Raw genomic sequence first — 16126 nt, forward strand, 5'->3', positions numbered from 1 at the left:
AGTGATAATCAATATTTAAGAAAGGAGAGAGAGAGAGAGATTTTAGAGAGAACAGTGCAAATATTGTAAAAAGCAATACTGCATTATAGTTGGAGAGCAAGAAGGAATCTTGAGGAATTATGAACCTATGTTAATATTCAACAGGTGATCAGCAGGGAAATTCCCTGTAAAAGGATAGTGGGTCAACCTTTCAGTCATATTGCTCTTAACACTATAGCCAGATCTGACAAAGTTAACTTGGCGCAATGTCCTCCGGAAATTCAATTATTTTCTCTTTTCTTTCTATATTTATATTAATTTGCTTTCTTTGTAAAGCCCCTTGAGCAGTCACTTTTGTCTACTGATTTGGCGCTATATAAGTCTCATTTATTATATTATTATTATTTGTTTGAACACATGCCAGGATTAACTGCTGGCAATTTCTCCTTAACAATTAATAGCAGGAACCGCTTCCACAGGGAATCTTATATTACAATAACTATATATGGCTGGCTAAAGACTAAATTAATAATCTGAGCATTACGAAAGTGTGACCAGTAGCTCTGGGTCTAATCCTAAGTGTCGTTTATTACGTCAAAGAAAGACATTTTTCTCATGATTTTTAAAGATCTGTAATGAAATCGCAATAAACAAAACAAGTTTCTCTGTACACATGTATTTGATTGCGAGATAGATAATGAGTAATAACTAATAATCATAATAGCATGTTAACAGCTGTGCTAATTTATTACTTGCCAGCTGGCTAGGCTGATGGATTAGACAAGTTTAGTGTTGGCTTGGATAGGTATGTGATAGGTATAGTATAGGAGGAGCACAGCAAACATACACATACTGGAAAACAAAACTGTTGTTACTGTACATGTATCGGTATAGTTAGTTAATCAAACGTGTCAAGCAAAGACAATAATAAAGGTTCTGTGGTATCCGACCAAGGACATGCCACCAAAGTACAACTGGGGGGGGGGGGGGGAGAAAAGTACATCAACCTCAGTGTTTGCTGTCATTGAAATTTAATATCATCCCACCTGGACAATAGATTATCAATTAAGAAGGATTGCAGCGCACAGAATGGAGGAATAAATACAAGATAATTTAATAAGCTCTGAAAGTGTTTTGTAACTTTGGGGGTGGGGGGGGGGGAAGAGAAAAAGGGGATGTTTTAGTTGCTGAAAAAAAGAGGACATTTTGTTTTTAAATATTTGATGTTTCCTTGCTGAAGATCAAAAAATTTGTCTCATTCTTATCACCAAAGTTTAATCAATGTATCCATCATAATGTGAATGCAAGAATACAGTAGCTAGCTCACAATGTTTCCACCTAACATTATGATGTGTACATTAGTCAGGTACCGTAGCTCGTAGCAACCGATAATATAACCATAACAAATGCTCTCACCCTGAAATGTTGCATAAAACCAACATGCGTACAAGACTTGATGCATCTGTGTCAATCTCAAGGTGACATAATTGGCTGCAGTTGCTTCCTTTTGTCACAGTTATGAATCACTACGGTATGTTGCAATGTCCCATTTATCGGAGCTGTTAGAATTTACATTCATCAAAACTGGCAGGTTTAGCAGAATGGTGGGTTAAAGGAGAAGCAGTAAAATTCCCAATATCTTCCCTCCCCCCACACCCCCATTTGGAAGTGGGGGGAACAGCAAAATTAGAGCACCACAGTGGGACTGACGTATTGTAAACTGGGGCCAGAGGCAAGCTTGGAGCGCAAAGCAATGTTGGCATGGGGGGACTCTCCATAGGCTCCCTGGTGGGGATAAAAGGGAGGTGAAGGTTTGCTGTTTTCATCATTTCCAGAACTTAATATCAGTTTCAAATCAGCATCATTTTGGTGGTTTTTAATGCAAGTATATAGAAACCAGCAGGTAGAAGAAAAAAGTTGTCTATCCTCCTGACCGAGGGTTTTTTCTTCTTTTCCCCTGATGTATAGTTGGACGGTTACAAAAGACTACCTGTATACGTCTTCACTGTGCTTACTACTCCCCATCTAGTCACGTAGCTAGCCTAGCAGTATTGAAAGCGTATTCTTCACTCAACCCACTGACCTAACAGTTACTAACCCACACTTCACGAGTTACAATATTCACAAGATTGCTTTCATTTTCAATTTCTTTGTGATCACTTTTAAATATTGTTGCATCAATTCAAGACGACAAAAAACCCAATCAGAGGCAGTAAAGAAAAAAAATTACTACAAGTAAGAAACTATGTATATATTTACTGTATATTTTTTGTATAGTCATGTCATTCTTCCAACAGTTTCACCAATACTTCTCTACATGTATATAAACTGTACAAGCATCAAGTACAGTCGGTATGTACATGTGTCATTTGTCCAGTGTAAAATAACGTACATGTGTTTATGCTTCGTATTAACACAACTGCTACAGTACAGTAGGTATATACTATGCTGGTAGTTTCATATTTTATACTATCATGTTCAGTACACCGTGAAAAACACATATTTTCTGAATCGATTTCGACAAATCTGCCGACAATGTGTTACCCACTGACTTAAAACTTCCATAACAATGCAAAATGGAGTACGACTCAATGCACTAACAATGTTTCCTTCAAAATGTAGCAAAATGATAAAGGTTCTGGGCAAAGTAAGTCAACTGTCTCAGCAAATTCAATTGATGACTCACACAGCTGAATATCTGTATAGAACTGCAGACGCAACCCAAGAAGCTCCTCTAAATTAGAGGTTTGCATTTTCTAAACTCGTCAAACAAACAAGTCATATACATGTTTCCAACTCTGCATATACACCGAGTAGTATTGTTGATACGTACACAGTTGAGATTTTCGCTACAACTTCTGAAAAAAAACGCACTTATTTTTCAAATTTTGAGTAGTAATTTTGAATGCACTGACCTATCTCTCTTAATCAAAGATAGATTTTTCCTGCATAAAAACAACACAAACTGCTAAACAACTTTGGGCTTTGTATACAAAGGTTCTTGACCATATCGCATGTGCGATGAAATACTGGATAAATTATTCCCTGGTGATGGCAATAATTTAGTGACGTTTTGGTGAAATAGCCATTTTGAGGGTTAATGAATTTTGTTTAACTCATAAAATACTGATCAGTAATGTGGTATCTGAGTACAAAATAGGCATAAGGCATATAGTTGCTAAATTGTATAGCAGATTTGCCTATTCTGCATCTGAGAAGCTGATTTCTCAACGTCATATTAATTGTTCTGGTTGACGCAAGAGGGAGAGTCGTGACGATACAGGCAGGTGAGTGAGAAAGGGTAGTTAATATGCAGAAACTGCAGAGATGCAAACATCAATATATATATGCGTTGTGTGAAAACAGGGACGTACTTGAACGGCTTTTTCTCAGTCTCCCTGCACAGAACTAAACCTCTTGTGTTGCAATCTGAAGGAAAACCACTTAAGTAACAATGAAATACTTCATGCATCAAGCCTTAAGTTTCACAATCTTAGCAACTTAATAGCTAGAATAAAAAATGAAAGTGCTTAAAAATCTAATGGATATAACAGGGTTCCCACTGGCATTTTTTTTTAAATTACAGGACACATCAGGTATTCTAAAGGCTTATGGGGGCGATAACATTCTGCTGATAACAAGCAGTAGAACGAGGCTCACGTTAAGTACAAAAATTATGTTATTTTTGTAATTTTTTTGTCTAAACCATATCATGAGTTTGTGTTCTTAATGTCTTGGCTGCCTTTCTTGTCCACTGGCAAAACTGCAAAATCCACTGGTATTTCACCTGTCAATAGCATGAATTTAGAGACCTGTATACACACAGCACACCCATAACTCATTGATACAGGTCTTTTAAATTTGACCAACATTGACACACTGCTCCACACTGCACAGTATATAATTATTACTGCTAGTCCCATATAAACCAGCATAGGAGCTATAGCTCAGGCAAATTTTCGTTAATTGTATACCATACCAACTGTTGCATTAATCAAAGAGGTACATCAAATATGCAGTACGGTAAGTAGAAGGAATCCACCCCCCCCTTTTTCAAATTAAACGAGCCGTGAGCAATCACTGCCGTATTCGCTACGTAATTATACGACACCATAGTGGTCTGCTATCTGATGCATTCCCAAAATAGAGAGTGTATCACAGTTTTGTCAGATAACGGGAAATTAGATAAAGCCTCCCGGGCAAGTCTACAGCATGACATGAATTCCATCCCATACAGTCGGACTACTACCGTGCCAGCTAGTCCTTCCCAGTGCGAGATATTACTATCCAGACACACACACGTGTAGGTTACAGTGTGCCATCACTGTTGCATACATGTTGTACAGTAGCACTTGAACACGTCTGTTAACAGAGATCGTCCGCAATGTGTGAAAGTATCACACCTACCACTCTTCTACAATGAGAGAGAGAGATTTGCTGTTTGTATGTTCTTCATTCGTTTGCAGACAGCATTCATGTGCATACACATACAGTAGTTTACAAGTTAGCATACTGTAGCTTTAGAACAGCTATCATGTTTTCATTGCATGTTAAATGTGTAAAGGCAATCGTAACCACAATGACATTTTAACTCAATGACATTTAACATTTAATAATCAAGAGGTCACTCTTATATAATTTGTCTCCATTTTATTATTTTTTGTGTGGGGGGAGGAAGGCACATATGGGAGAGAGGGGCATTAACACGATAGCATTTTGAATGACAGACTTCATATCTTTAATTGCACCCTGAGGCAAATTTACATTATTACCACGTCAAAATATTCCCCATTATACGCTGGAATAGGCTGAGCAATGATGTAGTACTAGTCTTCAGTACTAGGAAAGGTTCTGCAAAATAATTAATTTCTTATCTTTGCACCGACAAAGTCAATCTCTGACAGACAACATTTTTTTCCTTCCTTTGAATTTGGTTTTTTCAGAGTTCCAGACAACAATTTTTTTCTTATTTCATTTATATGTAGCTGTAGGGTGATATGAAATGGAATTTCAAAATGGCATTAAAACTGAGGCCATTAGTTTTACATGTCTTGTTTATATATATATATGGTAAGAGTTCTCTTTATAGTCTAAACAATAAATTCAAAAGAGAGGTTACTAAATTGCAAAACTTGCTTAACAGTAACTTACTTTTAAGAAGGAAAATTTTCAACAACTACCTTCTGCAGAAATACCAAAAATTTCAAGATTGTAAAACAAAATAACTTCTTAAATTGCATAATCTGCTCAATTTGGAAATTTTCTGTAGCATTTTGCTATGAAATATCAGAGAAAATTATTTCGTTCATGAAAATTACAATGAAAAGAGTCATAAAATCCATTTAAGTTAATTATGGAAAGCTTAACAACCCCTCCATCTGCCCCCCCCCCCTTTCCAAGCTATGATATAAGAGCTATAAAAAAACAACTCCACTACCACCACCACACACATCTCCATCTGTTTCATTGCCTGAAAAATTCAGGCAGAAAATATCTGCCCTTGTGGAATATTTTTGAATAAATTGTCCCTATTAAACCTGTAGCATCATCTGAATAGTCAGTTTACAAGGTAATTACAGCTGTTATAAATTTTAATGAGTTGGGAAATATTAGATTCCAGCACAATGTACAGAGCTTCAACCAGACTGGCGGGTGGTGATTGATTAGCATTTCTTAGCAATCAACCTTGCTACTGAGTCTGAGATAGATCTGTTTGGAAGTTTCTGGTTATAAATAGATCCCGATCACAGGGAATCATTTAGTGTTAACATTTTGTTGCAGTTTTAAAGGGTCTGAAGTTTGTTATCTCTGATGATAAAGTGCTCTGATTCCTATGGAAAAAAACCTGCTATATATACATATTTGCACGTGTATAGCAACTTGCCCATTTGGCACAGCATTTTGTGATTAGGAATTAGATGAATGATTAATCCTGGGATGTTGGCCTTTAAGAATTCTTCATGTCAAGAACAACTTCAGTCCAGATTAGCGTTGTGCGGAAGTCGGATTTCACACAACCGGTAGTGTTGCAACATGAATACCGGTATCGTAACTACAACCGGTATTTTCCTCAACTTTCATCTACGGTTCAAAGCACTTAGTTACGAGACTGTCAATGTCATACATTCAATATGCATAGCCTAGGCTATGTACATACTCTTACGCGCACGTTTATAAAAAAAAATATAAAAAATAACACGCTACATTAGGGCCTTTGTTTTTTAACATACACTTCCAAAAAGAAAAGCACAAACCTTGAAAACAAGCAACCCACACCATCCTTCATTCATACTCGACGTACGATATTAGATTAACACGTTCGCACGTGGATTAAACTTGTAATCCGTACACAAACATAAATTGGGAGTTCCCCACTATTCCATGATATTGGAATAGGGCAACCCCTTCAAGTTCAAAAGTTCACAATGAAAAGTTTTTAACTATCAACAAGTTACCACGTGTTTGGAACTTCAGACAATTAGAATATAACATAGGGGCTACGTAAATACGAGATTACAAACTACATACATAAGAATAGTACAGATTTATTTATATCGTTAATCGGCTGTTGTTTACTCCAGGAAATATACTTTGAATACGTGCAATATCAATCTTTCGTACAAAAGTTCTTAAAAATTGAAAAAGTAGCGAAAGATAAATATAAATGACATCGTGGAACCCCCCGCATTAATAAACGAATCCATTTCATTACAGCATCAAATCTCAAGTATTGCACTGCTGTGTACCAGTACCGTATCCTAGGCTATAATAATATACAGTCCCGTGCGAAGATGGATTTAAACTGGATATACTCCCTGCGGTTTTGGCTCAAAATTTATAAAATCGTTAAAATTATTATAGCAAAATGAGGTGAAATGCATAAGGGTAAGATTTTGTACATGGGAACCTTGACAATCATCGTTTGAAGGAAGAATAAATAACGAAAATTTCAGAATAACTTTGAGGTCCCGTACATGTTGAGCGCAAGTAACGTTCGATATTTATTGTAGCCTAGGTCCAAATTACTACGTGAAAAGTTGATTTGTTAATATATAGCCTAGTCTAGGCCAGTACGTAAGTTGATCAGATATTATTCAAACTAAGAACACAGAAACCAGAAAAAATTGTGTTTTGTTTTCTTTATTTCAAATAGTAACACGTAGATATTTTTATTATGTCCGGGATTCCCGGGAATGATACCGAAACGAATATAATAACCGGTTGTTTTCCCAATACCGGTAGTAGTTAAACATTGCACTGTGATCGGGATTAGTCAATACCGGGATCGGGATACCGGGATTACCGGGATCCCGCACAACCCTAGTCCAGATGCAAATGCAAAACAAGCTACAGTAGGTTAGGTACATCCATTACAATGCTAGTGTGTTAGTGCTATTTCACTTATTATGTTCATTTCATTTAAAAAAACCAACAGTATAAACAGCAAATATTTGTAAAAAGGAGTATTATAGTGTCTGGAAATAAGCAGATAGTCTTTAACAACTTAAGGGGACACAAACCCTACCCTCATCTTTGGCTTTATATCACAGGCATGTTTGTAAATGACAACTCTCCCCCACCCACCCCCAAAGGGCTGAGAAGTTCCGTTCGTGAGGTGCTAGTTTGTAAGTCGTATCTGAGAGCTGTCATAACTGTTAAATCTGTGATGTCATAATGCCACTACGATCTGAAACATTTGACTTTCTCTTTGAGTTTTTCCTTTTCATGTTTTTCAAGGTAGAATGTCAACTGTGTTGACTCTGGAGCCTTATGCCATCATAACAGCATATATGCAAGACCATCTCTATTTACAGAAAAAACAACATTGTAATTAAATATCATAAAGGAAAGCATCAACAAAACTGAAGGAAAGCATAAACAAAACTGTAGTACATGTTGCTCAATGATGACCTCATTAGACTTGATCAAGTCATCAGCGTTAAAGTGCGTGAAAAGATTTAATCCGTGTTATCTCTCAAACAAACAAAATCATTTTCCTTAGCTGTTTGGGAGAGTTCTTGACAGTTTTCTTTTACCACATAGACCAATGAATGGTTGGGCTTGTGATTCTTTAACTGTTTTAAAGATCTGCTGAAAGACTTCGATTACACTAACTCACTCACACTATACTGTTTTAGCTGCTTATGCATACAACTGTACAGTATAATAAAATATAATAGCCGAGACCATATATGGAAATGACTTAACAAGATGATAATTACAGTTTTTGACAGTGCATTGTATTTTACCCTTACAGTTCAAACTTTCATGAACCTGAAATAAACCCAGATCCTTCCTATATCAGACTTTGATCTGGCATTATAGAGCATTCTACTAAATTAATTAATTCACTACCCATACTGAAACTACAGGAGTATCTCTAGACTCTTCACTGTATTATATAAAACTATGTGAAATGTTAGTGATTTCAATACCAACAATCAAAACTGACGCCAGCCTGCTGAGAACAATGGCAATTGAACAATGTTTGCAATTTACCTGATAGATCCACTCCAATGAGTCAAAGCATACAATGATAGCTTAGTCAGCGTTTTCAGAGAAAAAGGTCTTGTGTAGAAAAAATACTATATGATGAGTACAGTATGTATGTCAGCAGTCGGAAACTAACGTCGGGCATGATCGCATACAAGAATTTGAACAACTTTTGACTCTGTTGCAAAAATCTGTATATATGTGTTTAATCATGCAAACGTTTTACCAATTCCACACTAACTGGTATAAATTTATGTACTTGATGTTGTATATTGCCCTATGCAGCATTGAGCCTCAACATTAACATTGATTGAAGCCTTGAATTAATAGAGACAAAACATTGCATTTCATTTGATTTCTAGATCTATGCATTCTTCTCGAAAGAGCTACATTTAGTTTGGTGATAGCCCGGTTTCTGAGAAACACGTTTCAAAAATGAATAGTACATGCCAACCTTACGCATTATGAATTGTTTCAATTAAAATTGTGTTCCGAGAAGTGGTTACAACTTTTGACTGTTAAAGATGGCACGTTACAGGGTCCATCAGTGTGCAGGTAAATACAATACTGTATGTGTAACACAGACTGCAAAGTTAGGGGGACATGTGAACATACAGTTCACCACCAACATACAGTTCTCCTCTACACACTGATTTTAACATCTTAACTATGAATGTATGAATATTAACAGGAAACGTTTTTACATATTCCTAAGGTATACGGTCTTCATAACAACAGGTATAGCAAGACAATATAACTAACTTTTAAATTTTAAATTTATGTTAATACTATCCTCTAAAGGAGAGTGGCCACCCTTTCACAAGTCACACTTGTAATAAAAGGTAGATGAAAGGGTAATAGTTCCTTTGTCTTTGCTTTACAGGAGGACAAGACGTTGAAGGTATTTTAGGTAGAGGCAAACGAATAGCATTTCAATAATACATTGGTATTGGTAGGGACCATTGCCTCAATATATCAAATCTACATGAAGATAAATTATCATATTTATGGACAGGGAATTGGGGGATGAGTTGAGTGGGAAAGAGACTTCAGCCTATTGGCCTACATCGGTATGTACACTACAACAAACAGTAATAACAACAAACTGTGATGGTTACATTTTGTCCAAACATTTCCAAACAACACTGGCATACATATTAAGTTAACAAAAAACTAACCATTGATTGATATTATATTATACTTAAATTTCACCATCTACTTCTTAAGTAAAGTATTTGTAAAGAAAGTGAGTACTTGAAAAGAATTAGAATTTAAGTAAAATGATGAACTTTTATGTAGGACAGAAAGGAATACTATATACTGTACTGTAGTATCCCCACCCCTGTCAAATGGCCTTGACCTTTCTCTTACATTGTTTAGCTGATCTTACCAACTGGACTCATGAGAGCATTACTTTATTTCAGAAAAGTAATTACAGGTTTGTATATGCATGCATTTAGAAGAGTGCTTTCTCTTTCATAGAAATAACAGGTCTGTTGGACTCTGCTCCCATTAGAAGTTGTCTCAGCCAATGTACAATGATTCTGCAGTACACACACTATCATATAGGTCTATATACGCATGCAGTTACAGTAGTATCATGTACACTAGCATCCCAACTTCCATCCCCTGATCCAGTTTCTATCATAAGTTGTCTCAACCAATGGTCACATTCTCATATCCCTACCAGGAGGCCACATCTCATTATGATGAAGAGTCTTAAAAGGGTTAAAATTCAAGTAGATATTTGGGTATATTTCAAATCTTCAATATATAAAATTAAGGGATAATTTCTGTTGTGATAAGACATGAAAGTCAACATTCAAGGGTAATGGCTATGTGGAATTTGTCAGTACTCTGCTCTTGTTGGTAAACTCACAAAACAATTGACCAGTTCTACTACGACCTGACCATAACAATTATTACAAACTTTCATATCTCAGTGAAACAGTTTCAATATCTCTTCCTTGAGGTTGAAGTGAAACCTTCACTATTTCAATTCAATACTAACTTATACCACAACCTTTGCCCAAAGCCAATCATTATGGTTTGTACACAAGTAAAGTGGCCTACACAGTGTTTTGTATTGGAATTGACTCTCGATGCTTTCCATCTACATCCGATTCTAACCGGAACAGACTCAAATACTATAGATGACTTCTTCGAGTTCTTCGAAGTGAGCTTGTGACATATATATGTAGTAAAAACAAATACTGGTAATGATAGGCTTATAATGGGTTCTACCACTGTCACTGAACAATATCAGTACTACCACCAGTCATAGGCTGATCATCAACTCTCAAACATGTCACAATCTGCTCTACTTTTTCTTTCTTAAATTTTTGCCTATTCAAGATTTTATTCCTTCACCAAACCCACTGCCCAAATCCACTGCTATGATTCATAGTTAAACATGATTCAGAACTGTAGAGGTGTATATGAAGAACATTCAATTATTATATGAAAATAATAAAAGAAGAAACTTTAAAACAAAGATTTATATATTATATGATCAATATTGATTTTATTATTTTACACAGCTTATAACATAAAAAAAAAAACGTATGAAGCCCTTATCCTAGACCTGGACCTAGCGAAGCCTTATCCTGGACCTGGGCCTCAGCTAGGGCACCATAACTTACTAATACTATAGACTGTATTACTATCAGCAGGTCCCTAAGTTAATCCTGAAATTTAAAATGTAGCCTAACTCTATAGCATAACAGATTAACACAATATTTAGGCCTAGGCTACGAAGGAGATGTAATGGAGGGAGGAGATGAAATGGAGGGAGGAGATGTAATGTCATCAGAATCACCAACATTTAGTTGCAGGCTTTCTCAGTTTTTCATACATTCAGTGTTTCCTTGTGAGTATAGGTTGTAACATTAGGAATAACTGTTGGTCACTCTGATGACCGTACACAGCTAGTATAGAAGTACAAGGCCTAGGCCTATATGTTCTTGTAAAGTCAATGACTATCGTTGGTTACCGACGTTGGTGTGCAGCAGTCATTTCATTGAACTAGCGTCTGTTGTTAGGCAATACCTGTTCACAGTACAAAAGCCTGATAGCAATGAGGTTTTCGTTAAGACATTCAGAGAACTACACCAACGTGAATGATCTTACCGTCGTAACGTTCTGCCTGTTCCGCTAACTTAGCCATGTAAACGTTCTCTTCTTTGTCTGCCATTTTCGTGAAAGTTTACTTCTCCGGATTATAACAGATGAGAAGAGTCTACCTCTTGTGGTTGTAGATTTCCAAAACTCGTTAACATGTGCATGTAACTGTACGTACGTGTGTAACGGGGTAATGATAGTAGTCTGCGTTAAAAAAGAAGTTCCGTTGATCGTCTGGGTGAATCACCTAACATGTATTTATAATATTATTCCGCCACACCTTTCTAACCCACCTGTCCTGTGTGTTTACAAAGCTTCCGCACAATACACATTTCCCCGCATTTTTTAGTCCATCTTACGGACACAGATCAACTAGGCAGCAAGAGGAGAGGTAGTTCTAGAAGAGAAAGTACTATGGGCTGAAGTTGGTCTATATCAGCGATGGGTTCGCCATTGATCTTCTGGAACAAAGTAAAATTTTGTAACAAAATCCGTGATACCTACTCCAGTGACAAAAACGGTTAACAGATAAAACCAGTAATTAGAACTAACTTGCATGTAGTCTTCATTTATAGCTTAAATATGCCACGAAATTAATTCTTTTCGGTGTTTATGTGGGGGAGGAGGGGGGAAGGGAGCCCCAGATCCCCTATGTGCGAGTCGGATTCCACGACCTCTTCCATAGTTTAAATTCTGGATCCGCCCTTGATTTGTGTGAGAAAACCTTCAGCCACAAGTTTTCGAATGGGGGCCTAGCCACATAAATTTCCGGGGTGCACGACCTTTACCCTCCTCCCCTAGAAAATAAAGAGAGATCAGTCCCCTCCCCACTAGCATACAGAATATTACAATCAATCCTATTATACAGTATATAAATATGTTACATATATCTACATACAGAGAAACGTCAATACAGGCGCGTAGCCAGGAATTTGCCAAGGGAGGGGCGAAACTGTAGATTCGGCATTGCAAACTATCTAAGCGTAGCGCCATCATAATTGGCGCGAAGCGTACAAGAAAATTTTGGTTGAAAATGCCTCCCAGATCGCTGAAAATGGCACTTCCCAGGCCTTGTAAGTTGCATCTTAGCATTTTCTCTTTTGAAAATACTAGCGATATCATAAAAACATTAAAAATAAAAATAACAAATATGCTCAAGGGAGGGGGCGGCTGCCCCCTTCGCTCCCCCCCCTTGGCTACGCGCCTGCGTCAATAAACAATAAATGTGTTATTTCATGTGTAACATTGTAACTGCTTCAGTTCCCTGTAACCTAAATAATACGAAACGTTACAAAGCAAGGCAAACATCCATCTCTCATCGAGAATGAGAAAATCATTTAAAACAGCGCCCTCTAAAAATCAACTTCTCGCGGGATTGACGCTAAAGTTACCAATCTATATCACCACATAAGTAATATATGTAAGTTTGTATATCACACTGAAGTGTCTAGCACGTGGGATATATCTTCTCGGCTTTTTGGCTAAGATCATGTGTAGTATCTGTTCCCTTCGAGGGGGATCGTGATACACACTTGACGATGATCACACAGTCACAGTCTCGATGCAAGGGGACTGGGGTTGAGAGCGGATCAGTCGTTCGCTTGTTTGGTGTTTCGTGCCCAGGTTCTTTCCTAGGTGACTTTTCTTAATAAGTATATATCTTCAGAGTTAAAGCTCTTTACATCTGTTTGCTTGCAAAACTATGCCGCAAGAACCGAAACGTCAGACCCTCTAACGCCCTGTTATTAAAACTGTTTTGCTTGGTGACCCCATTTTCACCTTCTTGTCGACCCTCTAGTGGGTGAATGTCGTGATCTGGGAAAGGGAAAGAGGTATATCCCCTAAAATTTTGAGAATTTTGTTTTCAAATGATTAAGGATGCTTAGCTGCAAACTGGTGGTATATTTTGCAACTTTAGAAGTAACTTATTTTTCAAGACGGTTCCACAAATACCGACAATTTTTGTTCTTCCGAAGTTTCGGCGACACTCCAGTGAAAACATCATAACTACCCTAAAAGGTGTTCGCGACCGCCAATTTGAATACCAGGGATTTAACGTATATACATCTACTTTGGAAGAGAAAAGAAGTTTTGTCCAGAAAGTGATTCGAACCTGTGACCTAGATCAGGATTATAAGTTCAAAGGTGACGTCCTAGAAAACGAATTCCTTGCTCCTTCAAATTCCGATATTATCCTAACCCAGGCGCGGTTCCATAATTTTAAAGGGGAGGGTGTGCAACCCTGGGTTCGTTGAAGCTGACTTCCATGTAGAAGGATCCTCTTCCTCCACCAGAATTTGTTGTTGTTGTTGAAATTTTAGACATAAAATGGTGCATTCTGAGGCATACTTGACAAATTTGGTTCATAATAAGGTCTACACGCAAGGTAACTCCTTTCATATTGTGTGTGTGTGGGGGGGGGGGGGAGGGGGGGAGGGGGGGGTACACCCCCTGGATCTGCCCCTGCTAACCGCTGTTGTCTGTTCATAATTTTCACACTTTTCTTATTATTCTATAGTACATTTCATGAATCACAAAATCAAAGAAGATATTAACACGTTTTGTGCAAAATGAAGGTTTGTTATCTCTCGTCATTACATTATTATGTGCGAACAGAAATTTTGTTGTTATGTCGTTCACCCCAAATTCATTACGTTCCCTGTTATAAAAAAAAAAAAAAAAAAAACAACCAGGAACCATTGCCCTATTCAAATTCGCTGCAGTCCAGTATAGCTGAAAGCAATCTTCGGTGGACAAACTTATTATTTTGTTGTTGACGACAACAGGAAACGAAGTTTGGTTCTATCCATTACATTGAAAACAGTTCGTTCAGTATGGCTGCAGTGATGATGAATAGGGTCGGTGCATTCAACCCCCTCACTACTTAACAAAACGGTTAGGCGGGGAGAGCACACTGACCGTCGTCCGTCTGATGCGGACTATTAGATTTTTGGTATTACACGGATTTCATGTACCGTTCTCGTATTCACTCTTCCTGAAATATTCATGGATTTTTATGTAGGCCTAGGCTGTCCCGAGATTATCCACGAATTGTAAAAAGGATCTGAATAATTTTAGTTTAACCTGGTTTCGTAGAAACAGCTTGAATGTAAGCTGAAATTGGATACCACTTCACACGTATGTGCAACTGAGTGATACAGTGGCGGCGGAACCGGGGGGGGCTTGGGGGGGGGGCTCAGCCCCCCCAATGAAAAAGTTGAGGGGGCAAATGCATGATAAGCCCCCCCAATATTTACCAAGGCTCCGAAACGTGCATCTGCCCATTTTTCAATGCATACTTGTCGATCTGTCCAATGCACACGTATATTATATAGGTGTAACAATTTTAGTAATTGCTGGGGGACCCTCGGTCCGTCCCCTGGCTACAGACCACATTGTCACCCCAACCGCGTCTTCACGCCCCGTGAAAAGTGGAAGCAGTGAGTGTGAGTACCGGTAAGCGTAACACAACTTCGTCTTAGGCCAATGACTTGCCTCATTTCAGCCAGTTCTCCAACATCCCCTTTCTTAGTGGCGGAGCGTTCATATATACAGTCAGGGCGGATGCCCCCCCCCCTGACGGACTCAAATGGACTGCTGGCGCCCTTTTCAGCTTTTCACTACTTTTCACTTATTCGCGATTATTGACTATTTTATTGCGCTCTCATATACCTATTGACATTTGTCATATTCTGTTGTTGTAATTTTCCGACACAATGGCGACGACACCTATTTATTCTCCGTTTATCTGCAAATTAGCAGGGCCCGGAAAGGGTCATTTAAGGGCGGCGGAACCGGGGAGGCACAGGGGCACGTGCCCCCCACTTTTCCTCAGGTTAAAAATGTGCCCTTTTTCTACATAAAAATTGAGGTGTCTCAAGTTAGCAAGAGGCCAGGGAACCAGAATGAACACTCGGGAAGGGCCGTTTCCGGCCATCTGAGGGGTTTGTAAAACCAAAAATTTTCTTGTACGCTCCGCGCCAACCGATGGTGGCGCTCCGCTCAGATAGTCGTGTATACAACTTTCAAATCCTGGCTACGCCCCTGACTTCTAATGAATTTCTGTGGGTCAAACTCAAAGCTATTTCGAATGGAAAAAAATTGTTAAGATATTATCAAGAAATAAACTCTTATTCGGAAGATTCCTACATTAGCAACTAGCATGATTTCACCTCGTTTTTACTCAAAACAAAACTTGTTCCTTGTTTCCCAATTTGCGCATTGGATATTGCAGTGCTAATATGCATATTTTCCTTGAGGGTGGGGGTGGGGGGGGGAGCGTTGATGGAGTGATGTGTATACGCAAATAAGATAATACAATAAGAGTTATAAAGGGTACTAAATATAAGGCTGTATCATTCCCATCGAATTTCTGCAAAGTGCCCTTCGATGTCGGTGCCCCCCCCCAGATTAAAAGTGCTTCCGCCGCCCTTGGGGTCATTACCTGCAATCTAGGGAGTATCTTTATTCAAAAAATTTCTGTACGCTCCGTGCCAACCTGTGGTGGCGCTCCGCTTAGATAGTGTCGAAAGCG

General features: G+C 38.1%; 1 protein-coding gene and 1 pseudogene across 1 annotated transcript in view; one reads left to right on the top strand and one right to left on the bottom strand.

Moving 5' to 3' along the window:
• LOC139981692 (14-3-3 protein epsilon-like) overlaps window positions 1-11782 on the bottom strand; it is a 47019-nt gene extending 35237 nt beyond the window's left edge. Inside the window, exon 1 of the mRNA XM_071994295.1 lies at window positions 11602-11782. Coding sequence (XP_071850396.1) covers window positions 11602-11665 — 64 coding nt within the window. The 5' untranslated portion in view covers window positions 11666-11782. The remainder of the gene's footprint in view (window positions 1-11601) is intronic.
• Window positions 11783-13053: 1271 nt separating this feature from the next.
• Window positions 13054-13151, top strand: LOC139981720 (U2 spliceosomal RNA; annotated as a pseudogene).
• The last annotated feature ends 2975 nt before the right edge of the window (window positions 13152-16126 follow it).

Source organism: Apostichopus japonicus, chromosome 15, assembly GCF_037975245.1.
Source record: "Apostichopus japonicus isolate 1M-3 chromosome 15, ASM3797524v1, whole genome shotgun sequence".
NCBI lineage: Eukaryota > Metazoa > Echinodermata > Holothuroidea > Aspidochirotida > Stichopodidae > Apostichopus > Apostichopus japonicus.